At 39.3% G+C, this 22113-nt stretch overlaps 1 protein-coding gene and 1 pseudogene across 1 annotated transcript in view; both read left to right on the forward strand.

The window, feature by feature from the left end:
* CPE (carboxypeptidase E) overlaps positions 1-22113 on the forward strand; it is a 112233-nt gene that overhangs the window by 61232 nt on the left and 28888 nt on the right. The window contains exon 2 of the mRNA XM_060093622.1: positions 21635-21831. Coding sequence (XP_059949605.1) covers positions 21635-21831 — 197 coding nt within the window. The remainder of the gene's footprint in view (positions 1-21634; positions 21832-22113) is intronic.
* On the forward strand, positions 19517-20196 carry LOC132486436 (ubiquitin-conjugating enzyme E2 K-like; annotated as a pseudogene).

Genomic DNA, 22113 nt, shown 5'->3' on the forward strand with positions numbered 1-22113 from the left:
CATGGAGACTGGGAAGAGGCAGAGATGCTTGGACTGACTCCAGTGCTAAGACTGGTCCCTTTCACACTGGGTAATCTGGCACAAGACACTCCTGTCTAATATGTGTCCTGGTGTTTTAAAGAGTAAGTGTATTTTTCAGAGGTGTCTGATTTGCAGTCAGGAAGAGACTTAAACCTTCAGAGAATCTGGCTCTTATAATTGGCACAGAAAAAAAAGGAATAGTGAGAAACACTTCATTTGCCTGGTTTACTAAAGATTTTTTTGGATAAATAGTCCAGCTTCATGTTTGAGAAAAACAAACCAAGCAACCAACTCAGTTAACAACCACCACCAAACAACCCCACCCCCAAATAGCAAAAACATAAAAACTAGTTGTCTGGTAATTGCCAAAAGTGGCCTCGGGTTAAGCCAACTTTAAAATTTGGCAAGGCAACAAAAAGATCATCTGAAAAGGGAAATAGATAAGGTAGAAGAGGGGGAAAACATAGAATCAACTGGTGGAGGGTTAGGGTTAGGGAGGACAGTAGACCGTGACTTTGTTGTTTATTTTATTTAATTTTTTATTTATTTTTTAAAAATTTATTTATTTATTTGTTTTTGGCTGCATTGGGTCTTCGTTGCTGCGCGTGGGCTTTCTCTAGTTGCAGCGAGCAGGGGCTACTCTTCGTTGCGGTGCGCGGGCTTCTCATTGCGGTGGCTTCCCTTGTTGCGGAGCACAGGCTCAAGGCATGCGGGCTTCATTAGTTGCGGCATGTGGGCTCAGTAGTTGTGGCTCACAGGCTCTAGAGCACAGGCTCAGTGGTTGTGGTGCATGGGCTTAGTTGCTCCGCGGCATGTGGGATCTTCCCAGACAAGGGCTCGAACCCATGTCCCCTGCATTGGCAGGCTGATTCTTAACCACTGCGCCACCAGGGAAGCCCTGTTTATCATTTTGATTTATAAGTCAAAAGGTGGGTCATAAACGATCTTGCTGTGATTTATGTCAAAGAGTGTTTTTCCTATGTTTTCCTCTTAAGAGTTTTATAGTGTCTGGTCTTACATTTAGGTCTTTAATCCATTTTGAGTTTATTTTTATGTATGGTGTTAGGTAGTGTTCTAATTTCATTCTTTTACATGTAGTTGTCCAGTTTTCCCAGCACCATTTATTGAAGAGGCTGTCTTGTCTCCATTGTATCTTCTTGTCTCCTTTGTCATAGATTAGGTGACCATAGGTGTGTGGGTTTATCTCTGGGGCTTTCTATCCTGACCCACCTCCTAGAGTAATGAAAATAAAAACAAAAATAAGAGAACGGGACTTAATTAAACTTAAAAGCTTTTGCACAGCAAAGGAAACCATAAACAAGATGAAAAGAGCACCCACAGAATGGGAGAAAATATTTGCAAATGAAGCAATGGACAAAGGATTAATCTCAAAAATATACAAACAGGGCTTCCCTGGTGGCGCAATGGTTGAGAGTCCGCCTGCTGATGCAGGGGACACGGGTTCGTGCCCCGGTCCAGGAAGATCCCACATGCCACGGAGCGGCTGGGCCCGTGAGCCATGGCTGCTGAGCCATGGCCACTGAGCCTGTGCGTCCAGAGCCTGCATGTCCAGAGCCTGTGCTCCTCAACAGGAGAGGCCACAACAGTGAGAGGCCTGTGTACCAAAAAAAAAAAAAAAAAAAAAAATATATATATATATATATATATATATACACACACACACAAACAGCTCATGCAGCTCAATATCAAAAAAACAAACAACCCAATCAAAAAATGGTGGAAGACCTAAATAGACATTTCTCCAAAGAAGACATACAGATGGCCAAGAGTCACATGAATAGATGCTCAACAGCACTAATTATTAGAGAAACGCAAATCAAAACTACAATGAGGTATCACCTCACACTGGTCAGAATGACCATTATCAAAAAAATCTACAAACAATAAATGCTGGAGAGGGTACAGAGAAAAGGGAACCCTCTTGCACTGTTGGTGGGAATGTAAATTGTTACAGCCACTGTGGAGAATAGTATGGTGGTTCCTTAAAAAACTAAAAATAGAACTACCATATGACCCAGCAGTTCCACTACTGCATATACCCTGAGAAAACCATAATTCAAAAAGACACATATACCCCAGTATTTATTGCAGCACTACATGGAAACAACCTAAATGTCCATTGACAGACGAATGGATAAAGAAGATGTGGTACATATATATAATGGAATATTACTCAGCCATAAAAAGAAATGAAATTGAGTCATTTGTAGAGATGTGGATGGACCTAGAGTCTGTCATACAGAGTGAAGTAAGTCATAAAGAGAAAAACAAATATCGTATATTAACGCATATATGTGGAGTCTAGAAAAATGGTACACATGAACCTATTTGTAGGGCAGGAATAGAAAGGCAAGTGTAGAGAATGGATGTGTGGACACGGGGAGAAGGGGAGGGTGGGATGAATTGGGAGATTAGGTTTGACATAAATACACTACCGTGTGTAAAATAGATAGCTAGTGGGAACCTGCTGTTTAGCACAGGGAGTTCAGCTCAGTGCTCTGTGATGACCTAGATGGATGGGATGGGGTGGGGGGAAGTCCAAGAGGGAGGGGATATATGTATACATATGGCTGATTTGCTTCACTGTACGGCATAAAGTAACACAGCATTGTAAAGCAATTATACTTCAATTAAAAAAAAAAAAGCCTTTACTGGAAACCCTCACTCCAGAGGAGTGGTTAAGAGCAGAGTTTGGAGCCAGATTGCTTAGGTTTGAACATTGGTGCAGCTCTGACTAGCTGTGTTTCCTTGAGCAAGTCACTTAACCTCTCTATGTCTGCTTTAAAGGGTTGTTATGGAGATTAAATAAAGCATATATGCGAAGCATTCAGAGAAAAAATAAGGCAGAGGAATTCATTTCGTAGTTAAATTGTTAGAAGTAAATTATTCATCTGTGTTCTCTATTGCTAATTTATCCACATAGGAAAAACAAAGTATTGTGGCAGAATTCTGCTAAAGCAATTTTTTATGTCACTTTGAAGATTTACATCAGTTTTAAATGTATTTCTCATGTGACAGAAAATTCATGCTGCATTTCCTACTCATAAAAAATTCAGAGAGACTAACAATAAAAGGATATTGTTACTAGTAATGTAAATCTGCAGTTGCTGCTAGAACTTTCCAGAAGATTGGGGCAGCCATCTGGTTAGAAAAGGGGAGCAGATTTCTTAAATTGAGAGAATGTCAGTGTGCTAGATAAAAGAATGTTGAGGTGATGGGGAACTGATGGAGTTATGAGTGAGCTAAACCATTCCCAAGGTCAGCTCAATAACCCGATGAACGAACAAAATGCAATTTGCTTGTTTGAAGATTTACTTCTCTGCTTTCTAGAAATTTTTAGATTTTTTAAAGATTTTTTAGATTTTTTTTCTAGAAATTTTTAGATATCTTAGCTCAAAGACTATCATTTGCATAATATAATTATGCTGTTACGTAGCTTCACATAAGACTTCCACATCAGCCTTTCTTGCTTTGTTTAGTTTTTCCTACTAAAAACACTGTGTGTATATGTGTGTTTTCTGTTTTTATTTTCTGTGTATCCTCTCCAAGTTTTCAACATGCTTCTCATGCTGTGATGCCTTTAACCAGAAAGACTCCTAGTGTTTTTGTCAGTGCTGAATCACTGGGCAGCAGGAAGATTGGTGGTTTTAGAGTTAATCTTCACCATCACAGAAAAGAACTTTGTCTCTTTACTTATTCAGAAGTCAGATCAGCTAAGCCCCTCTTATAACATACATGTTGGCAAATGGAAGTATTACCAAGGTATTCATTTGCAGCAGAAATGAACAAAGCATAAGTTTCAGAATTCCCCCAGCTACTGCCGTACCCCTTCCCAAGCTGTGACTTCTGGAGCAGTGGTATGACTTTCAGGGTTTTGTGAAATGTCACTGATTTTATGATTCATGTAAATACCATGGGAATGAAGAAGAGTAAATTTTTATAATAATTTATATACTTTAAGGCTTACCCACTTTACAGGATATCCTCTTCATACCCTCCCAATTGAGCTCCTTTATAGTGTCACTGTGACCTATAGTCCTTAGTAAATATAAGCATCAATGCTGGGGGAATTCCAAGGAATGTGCAAGAAAGTACTCTGTATCTCCAATGGGGAAATGCTTGCCTTGAGGGGCTTTCCTCAGGGACCTGTGAATTTTTGATAAGCACTGGCTACTGAGTGTCTGACAGCCCTCTCTGAGGTAGGGCCTTCTCTGTTCCCAGTGAGGCTCCCGTGCTCCTTATCCCATGGACAGCATTAGCAAATGTCAGTATGAGGTAAATCTTAAAAGTCCAGCCCCTACAATCTAATCTCATCAGTAAAAGAAGAATGTAAAATGCTGTTACCTTAAAGGAAATGCAGGATGTCACTGGATGGAAAATTTCATCAGTACAAAGGAGACAAAGTGAGGGAGATACAGGTGCTGAAACATCTCCTGACCGCAAACTGGGGCCTTTGCACCAGATGCCCAGCATTGCTAGCATAACCACCTATCCTGGTTTGCTCAGGATGGACTGGTTTATGACTGTTTCCCTGGAGTAATTAATCATTGAGAACCCTTGTACTCTCAGGAGTCCCATTTTGGTTGCTTATCTGCTGAATGTTGAAGTGTTTTTAATGGCTCAAATGCATAAGTATTGTTTATCCAGAGAACTGAAGCAACTTGGAGAAGAGGCGGCTCGTGTATATCCTGAACTCATAGAGAAGGCTGATCAGCACTTGGTGGATCTCAGCTTTCCTGTGACAGAGGACATCATGGTGACTCGGCTCCATTTTGCTAAAGAACGATACCATCATTTGAATGTCCTGTCAAGGCCTGCTCTGGAGTAGGCCACCGTGGTCCTTTGAGTCTTCAGGGCACTCACTCGCAAGCCAGCTCCACACACACACACTAACTCTGTTTTCCAAGTAGCAGTCTAGAACCAATAATAGTAACTTTCAGGGTGGGCATTTTCCATAAGGTCCTGGTTTCAGTTACTCTCAACTATTTAACACATCATATTTGGGCTTTCTTTACAGATCCTTTTTATTTTCCTTTGGCTCCACTCAGAATCTTGGGTTTGACTTTCATCACGAGCTGGAGGGTGTGGGTTATGGTTGAGGACCTATGGATATTTTGACCACACCAAAATGACTTCTATTGCTTCCATTCTCTCGCTGCTGCCCTAGGTTGTGGATGCAGATGTGTTCAAGGTGACTGTAAATGGTTCTAATCATTGGTCATCTCTGCTGCTAAAAAAAGGGAGTAAATTCTTATTATTCAAATAGAATTTCTGGTTTGGCAGAACCTTTTAAAATTTCCCCACTAAGGACAGTTTCTTTCTACAGCAAAACAATGAGTTTTTTATTCCAAAATGTAACTGCAGCTTTTGCTTGTTTGTCCACAGTAGTGCTTCTGAGTTTCCTTCCAGTACTCCTCAAACCTTTATTTTTGTAATGTAAATAAACTCAGCATACAGGAAATTCATACAAAAGTGCCAAATTCGGTTTCCAGATTTTAACAAACAAACAAACAAAAAATCTGTAAGGAGTTTAGTCCTGTGTTCTTCAATATGGTAGCCACATACAGCTATTTAAATTAAAATTAAGTATAATTAAAAATCCAGTTCTCAGTTGCACTAGCCACATTTTGGGTGCCCTCGTGTTACTATACTGGACAGCACAGATGTAGAAGATTGCCACCAGTACAGAAAGTTCTACTGGATGGCGATGACAAAGAGGAATAGGCAGAGCTTGTATAAACAGTCCTTTTATTCTCTGGTGAAAATATAGTTGATCAACCTGCAGTGTGTCTTCAGTTCTGAGTCTGTACCAGTGAGTCAGAGCTCTAGGAGATGCCCGTGTGTTAGTTTGAGGAAGAACAATGAAACCTAAAAGTGGTCCCAGAACTCAGAACCCAAGGTCTAGGAGACTTGAAATTTCATGAACGTAAGGTCTACGTCTGCTTTGTTTTCCATTGTAATGCCAGGGCCTGGCTCATAGCAGACACTCAATAAACACTTCTGTGAGTGAATAAATGAAAGAACTCAGCAAAGACCAATTAAAGGGTCCTTAAGTACAAAGATGTGAGCATCTCTTGGGGTTTGGATCATTTTGAAGATTCTCTAGGAATTATGAGAAGGAGCAGGTAAGAGTCATTGGAAGTGTCTTCCATATAGAAGTCAGAACAAAGAATTTAGCAGACAGTTTTCTGAGTGCTTCCTCCTTTTTCCTCTCTTCCTTCTCCCGTCTCTCCTCCCTCCTCTTCGTCATCTTCATCATTATCAAATAGTTTACCTTTTGGGGCATTTATTACATGTGAGCCATTATGCTAAGTGCTTTTAATAGATTTTCTAATTTAATCCTCCCAGTAACCCTATGAAGTAGTATTATTGTTATTCCTGCATCCGAGTTGAGGAAACTGAGGTATAGAGGATAAATACCTTGCCCAAAGTCTCCCAGCTGGTAAATGATGGAATGCAGATACAAATCTAGCCTGTCTGCCTCCACAGCTTGCATTTTTAACCTCTTGGAGAGGTACTGCATCTTCTTAAGCTGGCAACCCATTTGGATTTGAAATGTATCAGAAAAAGAAATAACTTTTGATTGAGGTGGAGCTCTGGGGGTGATGATGACCAAGCGGGGAAAACAGGTCACAGGTTAGATGTAGTCCCACTTGTTTATTTATCTTTTGTTGCTTTGGTTTTTTACTACTAATAAAAGTTATTTTAACTTTGTCTACATTTATGGTTCTTTTTCCTTTTTTCTAATAGTATGTAAATTTCTTTTATCTTTTTTTTCTTTTCAGACTCAACAGAATTTATATTTTATTAATATTTCCTATCTTAGTGGTTAATTTTTGCTTGTAGCTTTGAAAATTCCCTACCTTCTTTTGTTGATTTTGATATTTCCTTTGCATTTGAAAAAATAAAAGAAACAACAAAAAAGTTAACAGTTTTTTAAAAATAGTAGCAATAATAAGTTACATATCGTATTGGAAAAATATTCCTTTCACAGTTATATATCCATGAATAGATTTAACAAGAAAGGCACAGCTTCTTTGTGAAGAAGGATGTACAGTTTTATTGAGTGGAGTTGAATAAGTGGAAACTGAATTCACAGAAAAACTTAAAATAGTAATTCTTCCAAAATGAATGTGCATTTATAATGAAATTCCAGCCAGAGTCTTATGTTTTTAAAATGAAGGAAATTATTTCCACTTTTACGTGAAAGAATGAATGTATCAGAATTCTAGAGAAGATCTTGGAAAAGGAAAATTATATTGTCTTACCAACTGTTAAGATATACTTTTAAGATTATCTAATCAAAACAGCATGGTGTAAAGTCCAGAAAGCAATAACTAGTAGTATAGAAAAACATCCAGAAATAGACTAAAGTATATATGGAAATCTAATTTGTGATAAATGTATAATTTAAATTCAGGGGGAAAATGATGTTGGTGTAATTGGCCTCCATCTGGAATAAGATAAAGTTAAACACTACCTCACATCATATACATATATGGAAGTGGAATAAAGATCTAAATGCAAAAATTAAAATGATACAGTAATAGAAGAAAATTTAGGATTACATTTGTTTAACTTTTCTTAAAAGAGAAGAAAAGTCTAGATGCCATTTAAAAAAAGAGTTGGATAGTTATTGACTAGCAAAATTAGGAATTTTCATGTGGGAAAATATATGACAAACAGTAAAAAAAAAAATAAAATTCTAGACTGAGAAAATATTTGCAAGACTGCATGATAAACTAGAAACTTGTACTTAATGTACTATGAGCTTCTGTAAAAATTAAGAGAAACAGAAACATGATAGAAAATAGGCAAAGCTTGCAATTAAGTAAGATACATATGGTGGAATGCAGATGGCCAATACAAATGAATGAAATATAGGAAAAAGGTTCAACTTCTTTAATAAAAGAAATACAAGTTAAAATTAAATTAAAATTATTATTAAAATTAAAAACAGACAATAAGCTCCATTGCTGGCCGTGGTATGGGTAAACAGATACTGTCTTACATTGCTTATGGGCGTGTGAATTGCTATAACCTTTTTGGAAGAAGCTATTGAAATATACTTATCTATCTGTGTAGATAGAACTGTATACGTTTTTGTTTGTTTTGATTTCATGCAATTTCATGTGCAATTTTTCTGGTTTTTGTTGTTTTTATTTAATTATGTTCCCAGAAAAGAAATTCTTTCTCTTGTTGGGCTTGAGATACAGTTATTTTTCTTTTTCTGAGCTGTTAAGCAATTGGAAAAGCTTTTTAAATGGAAAATTTTGATACACATGATGATTTGTATCATTAAACTTGAAAACAGAGAACTTTATTTTGTTCACCAAGAAATGTTTCAGTAAGACTGTTTTTGACAAGATATCTCAAACCATCCAAATACAAAATCTTAAATAGCTTTAAAAGAATTGTGAATAAAAACAATGATAGCAAAAACAATAATAAGGTTCAATATAAAACTTTTTGTTGACATTTTGGGATTCTAGATATGGTTTATTTGTGATCACATGAAATTAAAGATGATTAGTTAATATTTAGGACATTATTTCTTCATTGTCTTTATTTCTTCATTGAAGCCAGGTGGCTTATATTTTATTTAGCAGAACATTTCAATATTATTTTTACTTTTGAATGCTTGTAGAACATTTATTTAAATTAACATTAAAGAATCCCTAAGGGAAGGAAAAGTAAAAAAAAAGTTAAAAAAAATCGATACAAACTAATATAAAATATTATAAAATCAGAAATCTCTAGTCTTTTGGGGGCCCTGTGTATCTGTTTAGTTGTCTACTCGACCTCGTATGAGATTTTGTCCCTTATTTTACTAACCTCTTCTCTTCATTGCAAAAAAACCTCCACAAATTCTCTATAGGTTTTATCTTAGTCTCCGAAGAAATAAAAAGCATAGCAGAAAATGGGTGAGATGGAGTGGGAGGTAAAATTAGAATAGTTTCAATCAGTGAAAATCTTGAAAGTACTTTAGTGAGAGAACTATAAACAAAATAAAAATATAATAGTACATAATCCTATATGACTCTGACTACTCAATTTATTCATAACTATAATAAAAATGAAACCCTGTGTATACTTATTTAATGTATATTTAAAGTGTAAACATTGATATTAAAATTGAGAAGAGCAGTGTACTTTCCTACGATCTGAATAGTTCCGGAGCATTATAGGGTTATTTCAGTAAGCCCTGTAATAGTCTACCATCTTCCCGCATCTAACATTGGGTTCAGTGTACACCAGCAGATACTGTTTTGGTCATGCAGTTTAGCATTTATTGTGAATCTTAGACCTAAGGCCATGTCATGGCCTCCAGAATTATGCTGTGTCCCTTTGGGGAGGTAGGCACTCAGGTTGGTTGGAGTAACCCAACAATAAGAAGAAGCACTCAAGTTTCTAAAGGGTTTTTTTGGTTATTTAAAAGTCAGTCTCTCTTGCTCTTTCTCTCCCCTACTCTTGATTTTAGAGGTTTCATATAGTCTTTCTACACTGAAAGAGTGGTCCATAGACCAGCAGCAGTATCTCTGAGGAGATTATTAGAGCTTCAGGCTCTCAGGCCCCACTGCAGACCTACTGAATTGGAATCTGCATTTTAACAGGATATCCAGGTGATTCACATGCACATCCAAGCTCGAGGAGCCTGCCATATGGGATAGGTTGACACTAGGCTGAAATTATTATCTACACTCCTAGAAGGACTGGTTAGTTTTCCAAACCCATTTACATTCCATAGCTCTTTGAAAGATCCCAACGTACCTCATATTCCTGTTGGAAGCTTCTAGCTTCTATATGCCTTGAGTAGAGAAGATTGTTCATATTATCATAACAGCGTGGGTCATAGGCAATATTACTTCCATTTATTGGTTACCTACTATTTGTTGGGCATGGTGCAGAATGTCTTGTTTATATTTTCTCATTTAATCCTCAGCAACTTGACAAAAGAGGTTTTAGTAAGCCCATTTATAGAAAAGAACACTAGGGCTCAGGGAAGGGGTTGCTTGCAGAAGTTTAGATATGTTAGAGCTGAAATTCAAACCCAAGTTGGTCTCACCAAAGTCCATGCTCCGCATCTCCCCAACTTTTTAAAACAGTGCCAAGTTGCTGCTGTGCTGCCGTATTCCATGTGCAGGAAGGAAGTGCATGCAATATTCTCCTATTTGTCTGGAACAGAAAAGAAACCTGTGTAAGAGATTGATATTTATGGTGGCTATGATTTCCCCTCTTTCTTGACACATAAATGTTTAGTATAATATTCCTTAAGTTTGTAAGATCTTCGCATAATTTTGTGGATTTTTTTCCTTGCAAATGTGAGGGAAGAGAATTCATAGTTTTGTTCAAATCAAATTCTCAAAAAACGTCCACGACCCACAAATTGTTAAGAACGATCACCCTACTCAGGCTGTATCCTGATGGAATTGGCTGTTGGAATTCCCACCTGTCTGCTGGTGTTATCGACCTCCTCTCTACCTTTAGACTTTCCCCTCACCTACCTCCTTAACCACTCCTTCTCAATCCTGGAAGGGCATCAGGATCACCTCTAGATCCTTTAAAAAATACATGTGTTCAGGCCCCTTCTCAAACCTTTTGAAGTATGATCTTTGGTAATGGAGCTCAGAAATCTGTATGTATAGGAAGTCCACAAATGATTCTGACCTACAGAGCTGTAAGTCAGCACACTTTTCTTTAAAATCTTTGAAAAAAGAGGATACTTCATGCATGCCCTCGTATGGAGTAATCTCCTGGAGGGAGACATGTAGTAGACTCAGCCCTCCCACAGGTGAGTCATCACCAGCTAGGTACTGAGGCAGCACAGAGACCAGACTCTATTTGGGCCTTTACTCATCTTTGAAGATTCTACTTTGTTACCCACTGCTGCTGAGACTGGTATATGTTTAGCACTGCAAGTCTTTAGTTATGATATTGCAAAAAATAACATCTTGAAGATGTTTTGACAAATAAATTTAACTTTTGAGTTATTCTTGAGAGAGTTAAAAAGAAAGTTCCGAGGAGTTTCTGGGGAGAGATTGTTCAACTAAGCTTTTACATTGCTGATTTTGCTTTAGGTAGTTACTTGTGCTACTACTTTATCTGCTTATTAGCAAATTGAAGTTTTTCTTCTTCGTTCATCCTTGTCTGCTAGAAATGCTTGTCATTTTCCACCCATACAGGTTCTGATGACTTCACTTTACTCATCCTCTCAAATATTCATCTTTGAACTAAGATGAGCTCTTTATTCATGGGCATAAAGAGAGATGATTGGTAGAAATGGACTCGTGTTTTTCCATTACATTTCATAATCATGTCTTAGTTCACTATGATGATCCACCATTTTCTCTGTTTCAGAGAACTATCAAAATTGTCATCTATCATGTTTTGAGGGCTATGATTTGTATAGGACAAGTTTAGAAGCTTGAGTACCAATAATTTGTCAAAGATCCTGTTTCAGTGGAATCATAGGATGTTTTAAGAGACCATACGGTCCAACCTCTATACCGTATCTCTGAGATAGCTTTGCGCCTTCCAGGGGAATTAATGACTTCATTGCAACCATTCTGTCTTCCAAGAGCTCTAGCTGAAAGAAGGTTTATTCTTCAGCTGTATTAAATGCTCTCTCTCTGAACCTTCTAGTTTCAATTCTGGTTTTGTTCTTGGACTTTTGCAGAATCAATCAAATCCTTCCCCACATAACAACCTTAGGAAACTTAAACTTCAACCTTCAGAAACTTGACACTGCACCTAAATTTCTCTTCTCAAGCTACAAAATGAGTTCCTCATAAGCATTGTTTTCCAGAATAAACATACCAGTCACAACCAAATATGTTAGTGAGAGAGTTGGCAAAGACCTGAATCATAATCACTTGTCTGAAACTGGGACCTTTCCTGTTTCCTCTCTTCTAGTGCCAGTTCATTAAATTCTGTTCCTGGCCTCTTAGATAAATTTAACTTTACATTTTATTTTATTTGATAAGACAAATATCTTACTGGTGAAAGACAGCAGAATCTTCTAAGAGCGTTATCTAAAATAACTAGAAATTAATATTTCTGAAGGATGTTTTAAGGTCCAAAAGCCACCTTTAGTAAATGAGTGCACAAAGGCATGCTGCCAAGTATTTGGGGGAGATCCATAACTATTGCAGTGCTTTAAAGCAATTCTGTGATTAGTATTGCAGAAAGATAATCTATCATGAAACTACATCATTAAGATAATCTCTGCCTTATCTCATTTCTGTATTAAAAGTTCTCTGTGTTCACTTCAAGATGCTCTTAAATCAAAGATTTTTCTGAACCTAAAGGCTTTTATAGGCAGTCTCTCCTCAGTAATTATAAAGTGTTCCATGTTACTAATTTTAATTAAAAATTTTTTTAAATTTATTTTATTTATTATTTTTGGCTGCATTGGGTCTTCATTGCTGCGCGCGGGCTTTCCCTAGTTGCGGTGAGCGGGGGCTACTCTTTGTTGTGGTGCGTGGGCTTCTCACTGCAGTGGCTTATCTTGTTGCGGAGCACGGGCTCTGGGTGTGTGGGCTGCAGTAGTTGTGGCACATGGGCTCAGCAGTTGTGGCTCGTGGGCTCAGTAGTTGTGGCGCACGGGATTAGTTGCTCCGCAGCATGTGGGATCTTCCCGGACCAGGGCTCAAACCCATGTCCCCTGAATTTGCCACAACTGTGCCACGAGGGAAGCCCCATGTTACTAATTTTAAATAACTGATTTCTGTGAGTGGGCACAGAAATTATATTGCCTTTTCCACTGTAAAGATAGCCTCATAGGTCAAGACTGTAGGAAGAACAGAGGAAATGTGAAAATGTGAAACTGCTGATAAATATTTTAGAAAAACTATTGACTAGGTTAAATTTTTTTCATTGATTTATTATGGGCAGATTTAGAGCAAAGGGTGATATAATCCAGTGCATTAGTCCCTTCTGGGATAATTAACTCAACCAAAAATATTCCCCACTTCTCTCTATCTTCCCTTCCTCCTAGAATGAATGGATGATGGTGCAGTGCTTTGGAAAACAGCTCTATATCAATACAAGAAAAAACCCAAACAAACCTCTTTTAATTCTTCCTGTATAAAATTAAACATAAAGAAAGACAGTAGAGTAGAGGCTAATCTGATTATATTTCTTATCATGTGTTTGAAAAGTCTTCAAATTTTCTAGACCTCAGATTCCCCTTCTGGAGAATTTATGAGGAAACTGGGAGCCATACATCCCAAATAATTGCTGTCCAGTGGTGTGCTGGAGTAGGCTTGTACTGGCTTAGGAGACCTATTTTTACTATTCAGTAAATTTGTGAGCTAATTGACCTCATATAGATAGCTTCAAATTGGTTATGGTAGGAGTATTTACACCATGGAAATTGGCATATGCTACAGATCAGAGCTGGTTGTTAAACATTTACCAGCTTCTCATTGTATCTGGCATAGTCATGTGAAAACAGACATTTTAATTAAAAAAAATTGAACGTATTCATTAATATTAGAACTCTTACATTGTTTTATGGACTTGTATGGCTAGAAATATCTTCTGGTCTTTTGTTTACCCTCTTTCTTCAAGTAGAGTATTACTAGAAACATTCTGGATGTCATATGTAAGAAAACTTTAAAATTATGTGTAATGGCTAATACATAATATTTTCAAAAACAATTCTGTAATGCATCTCTACAGAATAATTCTGTAATGTATTCTATTTTGACTGCCCATTAAAAATCAGGTTTCCCTTTCAAGATGTCATTTAATTTAATTATTTAAAAAGATTACTCTGAAGGAGGGAGTGAGGGGAGATAATATAATCCTCTAATTCTGTAATTTCTTCTGCAGCTGTTTTTTATACTTTTGCCTTTCCTTGGTTTCTCTTTCTCCCTTCCTTCTTTATTTGCTCCTCATCTCTTCTATAGAAGAGGAATCATTTTTTATAAGCATACCCATCCTCTTCCATTGTTTCTTTGGACCCTGAAGATTTGCATTTCTTTTAGGAATTTGCTCAGCATTTTAGGTTGCTAAGATGTGCTAAAACAGGAGCCAATTTATGACGTATTTGTCTACGAGTTCTAGGAAACTTGCAGGGTTTATTCTGCAAGAATGATTTACAGGCTATAATATGTTAGAATGTCAAACAAGTGGAAACCATTACCAGCACTAATGTCTTAACCCCAGTTTCACAACTGAGGGAGGAAGGTCATCGATTAAAAGGTCCATCTGTTCCAAAGATGTGTCTGACTTGCTTGCCCAGTGTTTTGTGAATCAAGTCAGTTCAGTGATTGTGCTGCTTGTGTAATTGCTTATCAGTTTCTCAAAATCATTGGTTATGAGAGCATTTTACCATGATATCTTTGAGAAATAGGGTTTTGTTTTTGGATGCTATAGTTGTTCAGCAATGTGTTTAGTGTATTACATGTGCCAGGAACATATATTTTGAAATTGTCCCTAGCTCTAAGAATTATGTAATCAGTGAGTTAAGTATATACACTTCGAATGAGTTAGTGAACTTATATGTTGGCAACAATTTGATGTTGGAGGATTCATCTCAGTGTGAGTTTCATCTCTATTTACAGGATGAAAGATGAAGGGCTCTGTTACTATGATCAAGTTCTTTCTTAAAATACCCTTAATCTACTTATATTTTCTAAATAATGACGCTACACCTCTTAGATAGAACTTCACAATTTACCACCCACTTTCACATTTATCTCATTTTCCATTAGATATTTTCCCTCTGCAGTTTTCTTCCCATATAAGGTCATTGAATAACTGACTCTGAGATGCGAAAGGGACCTTAAATTTATCTGATCAATTACTCTACCCAATAGTCAGCCTGTCTGTTAGCTATTTCGAGGAGGAGAAAATATTAGAGAGACTAATTGGGTCAAATAAGGAGGTGAAAGTAAATTTTGCTTTTTGTGGGAAAGGCAGACTATTATTTTTTTACTTTTGCCCCTTTATTTGATCATTGTTTTCAGGATCAGCCTGTTGAGTATGGATTCTGCTTCAGAGTCTCTGGTCAACTTGAGACCATTAATTCTCCCATTTGGGGGCTTTGCCAGTCTGCTGTCAGCTGCAGACTTGCCTCAAATGCTGAGCCTAAGGGTGTGGGGTTCTGGGGTGTAAAATACTTATGTCTTATTTTTAAAGCAATAGAAATTCATTCCTTCCTCCCTCCCTCCCTCCCTCCCTTCCTTCCTTCCTTCCTTCCCTCCATCCATCCCTCCTTCCTTCCTTCCTTCCTTCCTCCCTCCCTCCATCCCTCCCTTCCTCCCTTCCTCCCTCCCTCCCTTCCTTCCTTCCTCCCTCCCTCCCTTCCTTCCTTCCTCCCTCCCTCCCTCCCTCCCTTCCTCCCTCCCTTCCTTCCTTCCTCCCTCCTTCCCTTCCTTCCTTCCTCCCTCCTTCCCTTCCTTCCTTCCTCCCTCCTTCCCTCCATCCCTCCCTCCCTCCCTTCTTCCCCCTCCCCATCTCCCTCCTTACTGATTTAGTTATTTCAAATTACATCAATACACAACTGGGGCAAATTAAGAGTTACAACAAGTATGGAATTTAAAATTATTTGCTTGTTCCAGGTGGGGATTTATTATTTCTGACTTCAATAAAAGTTTGGATCTTATGTTAAAAAAGTCTTATAAGTTATTCTTATCTTGTTCTGATGAAAATACAGATCCACTCAGGTACATTAATTGTTCTACGACACAGATGAGGAAGATAGAAACGCAGCCCAGCCAGGCTGAATGTGGTTTGTGAGTTGATTGTCTTTTAATGCTAGCTTGATTGATGACTGTGTGCCATGTGAAGTGACTGGAAAACTGATAGTTACACAAAACTGTGGAAAAATTGGTGCAACAGGGAAACTGTACTTCCTGAGCCAATGTGATGCAGGCTGTGCAAGTGTGATTCCTCAGGAACAGGGTAACTACTTCGTAAAAAAGATAGTGAGGAAAGTAAGATGAAGGTAAAAACAACTGTCCCCCAGTGTACTGGGAAGAGTGCCAGCTGCCTTTTCCTCCCGTTGCCAGGAGAGAGATGAGCCAGCGCCTGGGTACACGTGCGTCACCAGTTATAAACACAAGGAATGACGTCTCAGTTAAACCTGACATGTGGTCCACGCAGACACTATAAACAGGAACGCATATGTCATCCTGTTGTAAACTCCATCTTTATAGCCACAGAAAAGAAAATTAAGTGCTGAGGAAAAGCTGTCACCCCTTTGTTAAACAAATGAAAAGTAAATTGACAGGAGAGGCTTATTCCAAAATCTTCCATTTTATCTCTATTTCTGGATTAAAGATTATGAAGGCAAAGTCTTTTCAGAACCCTTTGTTTAGACCTTACAACAAAAATAGCCTTAGGGAACTGCTTGCCTGGAGAGCTTTATGGTTCTCTGTGACCATGGAGATTAATCTTTGGGAAATCAGCTATCCACAACACTGCTGCCTTCCTCCCCAAAGAAGAATTTCCATTCCTGTCTGAGAATGCGGGATGGGGCAACAAGCATTGAGGACTCAGGGCGCAGCCTCCCTGACACTGCCTCAGGCCCCCTTCAGTTATTCAGTTATTCCCTTCACTGTTCCAGAAAGGAACATCTCAAGGGGAAGCTCTGCTCTCAGCCATGCTGCTGGGAGCATGGGACTTAGAAAAAGACCATTCCTCTATTCATTTAGTCATGAATTTATTTAACTGATATATCTGTACTCTCACTGCATAGATGCCAGGCACAGGTGAAACACGCATGAGCTGACATAGACACCATCCTACTACATACAGTGTGGGATGGGGATTAAACACATAATCACACTGATTAATGTACATTTTCCAACAGAGGTATTAAAAATAACAAAGGAACTGGACTTGGATGAAAGATACTCTAAGGAAACCATAGTTATCCATGATCAGAGGGATGAGAGGGCAAAATATATGTGAGGAGTAGAGAGCATCACAGAAGAGCCCTGTGCTGAAGGAGGTATAGCTGGAAGACGGGAAAGGAGATGGTGCCTCAGGAGATGAGAGGTCCTCAGACCAGGCCCCTTGGGGGTTAGAGATCCTGTTGTTCTTGTGAAAGTAAGGTTCTTGTCTCCTTGCAGAAAGAATTCAGAAAGGAGACGGCGGTGGGGGGGGGGGTTAGGAAAGTAAAGTGAGAATTTATTTAAGCAAGAATACGCTCTCAGAGGGAGAGTGGGCAGACAGGTGAGGAGCTGCCCTGGGCTTCTTCGGCAAGCCAGTTATAAGGGCCGTTCAAATGAAGGAGTGGAATTTCACTGGGGAGGGAGAGGTTTGGGGGTCGTATTCCCTGATTTTCATCCCAGCTCCACCTTCCCAAGGGGACGAGGGATTTCTGTCCTTATTTAGCTTTGATTGGAAGGGTCATAGCTTTGGTGCATGATGGGAATTTCTTATCTGCAAGGCTAATTGTAATGAGAGCATAACGAGCAACAGGTTACATTCAGACACTGGAGATTCCTGCCTTTTCCCACCTTTCTTTGTCTGTCTCCAGGACACTTATCACCCCAAAATGTATGGTTTCCTTTCAGTCTGGAAATTCCTGCTTTTCTTTATCTGCCCGTGAACCCCCACTGTTTACAAGAGGCGTGGTTTCCTGCCACCTGGCCCCTGGCCCCCCTTTCTCTGCTCACACCTAGCTACCTGCTTGCTCTAACATTATGGAGAACTTTGGTGTTTATGGTGAAGGCCAGTGGGAAGTTAGCTGATGGATTTTCACGTAGAGGGAACTGGATGAGGACTGTATTTTGAAAAGATAGCTCTGGATTTGGGAGGAAAAAGGGCCAGAGAGAGGCCAGAGAGATGGTGGTAACAGTTCATTTTGGAGCCTTGAAGCTGGTTGGTTGTGGATCCAAAATTCCTGCATGGTTGCCTCCCTCCTAAACGCTGTTCGCATGTCAGTGCCCTCCTCCAGACCCTGTGTTCCTTGAGTTCAGGAATGCTGCTTTACTTTAGGGGTCCCTGTAGTGTCTGACACTGGACTTTGAATACATTCAACAAAGGCTGTATTTAAACTGTGGCTCTTCCCCAACTCACAAGACATGTCAGTCGCCTTAGGAGATCACAGCCCTTCTGTATTCTGGTGACAGTATTATGTAGCGATCTAATTTGTTCCTTAAGACAGAGGAAGTGTATAAACATACACTTTCCTTTTCTTTTGCTAACTCATATATGCCTTGCACTTTATTTCCACATGTTAACATCTTCTATAAAATGACCTTTCGAGTCTATCCTTATGTCAACCTAAAGCATTGCTAGTGTCATGACTAACTCCTTACAAATATAATAGACATATTGGGGAGATGGGTTCCTGAGACCTTCCTACAGAGCAGGAGGCAAAACCACACTGGGAATTTTCTGACTCTGGAAACATAAATAAATAAAGCAGTGATATGGAGTGGTGTGGCCTGTGGCAGACTGGAAAAAGCACGCTCTATCCCAAGCATTCAAATTCAAACACAAGATACGCTCTGATAGCCAAACAAAACACTGGGATGCTAAGTTTAGCTAAGTCACTATGAGTTTGCCATTCCTCCTTCAAGCGATTAAATGATTTTAGTATTTTAATCCAGAGGAATAATAGAAACTTTCAATGTGCTCACGTACTCATTATGAGTCGTGGGCCAAGCTCTTCGGAGTGACCAAAGCTCCAAAGTTGTGTTGGGGTAAAGCAGCAGGACCAGAAAGCCTCCAACACTGCAATCTTCTCTAATAACTTTGGGAGGCAGGCTTCTGAGACCCCCCCTGGCTTCCTGGTCTCTTGCTTTCTTCCGTAGTGGACTGGTGCACTGTCCCCTGAACCTCAATCCCACTAACACACGCTGAGTGGGTGAGTTTGACAGAAAGGAGGAGATTATTACGACTTGAAATCAGAAGCAAAGAAAACATCTCTTCCCACATGCATACCTTCAGCGCGTGTCCCTGGAGGTGGTTTAAGTGAGGCTTTCTTTCCCTCCAAGTGAAAAATGAGGGACACATAAATACAGCCCTGACCCTCCTCCCACCTGATCCTTAGATTAAGATTAGCTTCAGCTCAGGCTGAGAGGTCACACAGGACATGGCTTCTGCAGCTGGCGGTCACTCAAATCACACACCCAGGAATCTCATGCAAAGAATATTTAGATAACATGTTTCTAAGAGAAGGATAATTCCAACTTCTTCTTTTTTTTAACCAGGGGTGGGCAGTCCTAGTGATTTTGTAAATGGGAGGGTCTTGTTCACTGCAGAAATTGGGCCTTTTGGATCGATGAAGCAGAAAGGAGCAGAACAATAGGATTAATTAAGATTATTTTGGATTTTGGGGGCCGGGTGCGGAGGTGATTGCACACTCAGGAGAGCGCGGCGGCAGGGGTGGTGTTGGCAGCGTTCGTGTGCTCGGGTGTGAATCGCCGAGGGAGGAGGTGGTAGAGGAGGAGGTGGCTGCGGTCTTAACGGTGGCGGACGAGGCAGGCACGAATCAGCTGCGGGCGGAGACATGGCCAACATCGCGGTGCAGCGAATCAAGCCGGAGTTCAAAGAAGAAGAGCGAGGAGACGAGCAAAAATCAAATTAAAGTAGATCTTGCAGATGAGAATTTTACAGAATTAAGAGGAGAAATAGCAGGACCTCCAGACACACCCTATGAAGGAGGAAGATATCAACTAGAGATTAAAATACCAGAAACATATCCATTTAATCCCCCTAAGGTCAGGTTTATCACTAAAATATGGCATCCTAATATTAGTTCCGTCACAGGGGCTATTTGTTTGGATATCCTGAAAGATCAATGGGCAACAGCAATGACTCTCCGCACGGTATTATTGTCATTGCAAGCACTACTGGCAGCTGCAGAACCAGAAGATCCACAAGATGCAGTAGTAGCAAATCAGTACAAACAAAATCCCGAAATGTTCAAACAGACAGCTCGACTTTGGGCACATGTGTATGCTGGAGTACCAGTTTCTAGTCCAGAATACACCCAAAAAATAGAAAACCTATGTGCTATGGGCTTTCATAGGAATGCAGTAATAGTGGCGTTGTCTTCCAAATCTTGGGATGTAGAGACTGCAACAGAATTGCTTCTGAGTAACAGACATAGAGCTGCTGATATAGTCAAGCTTGCTCCTTCTTGAGGAGCATCAACATCTGCTATTTTTAGGATTCTGTGTAGAGTTCTTTTAAACTGGCATTCTTGCCTAATGATGTTATCTAGGCACCATTGGAGACAAAATAGTCTCTGCTCTGTAAATAAAGCTAATTAAACGTCTCTGTAAATTAAAAAAAAAAAGATTATTTTGCTGCCATGCTCTGCAATTTTATTACTCCTCCTAAAATGCAATGGAATAGGCAGCATGATTTATGTTTGTATTCTGGGGCCTTCAGCAAAATTTATCCTCTTTGGCTGCATTTCTACAATAATGATAATAAAACTATCTGTCTTCTGTATTTTAGTGGGCTGTTATAAAGAGAAAACTAGATTATGTATGGTAAAGCACTTTACAATGACAAGGCAATGTGATATAATAATAACAATATTAAAAAAAAAAAAGCAAACACATAGCACTTGTTTTTTGCCAGGCACTGTTGTAAGCATTGACACTCATTATTTAACTTTATAATAACCTTATGAGGTAGAATCTAGGATCTCATTTATAAATGGGGAAACAGAGACACAGAGAGCTGAAGTAACTACTTGAGGCCAGCCAGTAAGAATTGGTGCCAGGATTTGAAACTACCCAGTCTGGCTCTAGAAGTTAATGCTTTTAGTCACTATGGTTTAAAAAAGAATTTTTTAAAAAGTAGATTTTTAACTAAATGAGAAGACCAGCATTTGAATCCTGGGTTCATGGGCTGTGTAACTGAAGTCAGGCCTCTCAAGCAGTCTGAACTTTAGTTTGCTCACCTTAAAATAGAGATGGGTAATAACACCTATTTTTAGCTGTTTGGTGGGTACTAAATAAGAAAACATGAAAATTCACTGTTTAATGGTAGGACGCACACGATGTACTATTATTAGTTATGGGGGAGGTGTATATTTGTCTGCTCTGGCTGCCATAACAAAATACCACAAGAGACACTTATTTTCTCACAGTTCTGGAAGCTGGAAGTCCAAGGTCAAGGCACCTGCAGTGTTAGTTTCTGATGAGGCCTCTCTTCCTGACTTGCAGGCGGCTGCCTGCCTGAGGCGTCCTCATATGGCCTTTTATTCATGCATGTGGAGAGAGAGAGAGAATCTTTGGTGTCTCTTCCTCTTCTTATAAGGAAAACAATCCTTCTGGATTATGACCTCATTTAACCTTAATTACCTCCTTAAAGGTCTTATCTCCAAATACAGTCACATTGGTACTTAGGGCTTCAACCTATGATTTTGGGGGGCACAATTCACCGCATAACAAATGGGAAGCTAGGGAGGGAGAACTAGAAGGACAGAGGGGCATTTGGAGTATTATATTTTTAGGGCAGGTTTCTTAGGCGTCAACTGTGGAGGGCAAAGAAGTTATCAGCTGCGTGTAATAAATTAGTAACTATACAATATTTTTTACACTATATGTCATTTGCCTTCTCTTTGGTGCGATAGAAAAAGTCTCCATACTATCTATTTTTGCGCTTTTAGGTGAGCCTGAATTTAAATACATTGGGAATATGCATGGCAATGAGGCTGTTGGACGGGAACTGCTGGTTTTCCTGGCCCAGTACCTGTGCAACGAATACCAAAAGGGGAATGAGACAATCGTCCAGCTGATCCACAACACCCGGATCCACATCATGCCCTCCCTCAACCCTGATGGCTTTGAGAAGGCAGCATCTCAGGTGGGTGTGGGCCAGCTCACAACAGGGCATGCTTGCTTTTTTTTTTTTTTTATGGTTTGTACATATATGCTCATATATAAGGAATATACGCTCACATGAAGCTTACAGATCGTGCAGGGGCGGGTATAAGTGATATGGTGTTTAATTTGCTGGTAAGGAAAAAGTGCAGAAGGTAAGGGATGGTGGGCGAGGGTTTCTTCAGCAGAGATTGCGAATGAGAAATTTTGTGAGTCAATATTAAATTAATGTTTTGTTTTCGTTGTTAAATGAATCATATTTATT

Source organism: Mesoplodon densirostris, chromosome 1 (genome assembly GCF_025265405.1).
Source record: "Mesoplodon densirostris isolate mMesDen1 chromosome 1, mMesDen1 primary haplotype, whole genome shotgun sequence".
NCBI classification, from domain to species: Eukaryota; Metazoa; Chordata; class Mammalia; order Artiodactyla; family Ziphiidae; genus Mesoplodon; species Mesoplodon densirostris.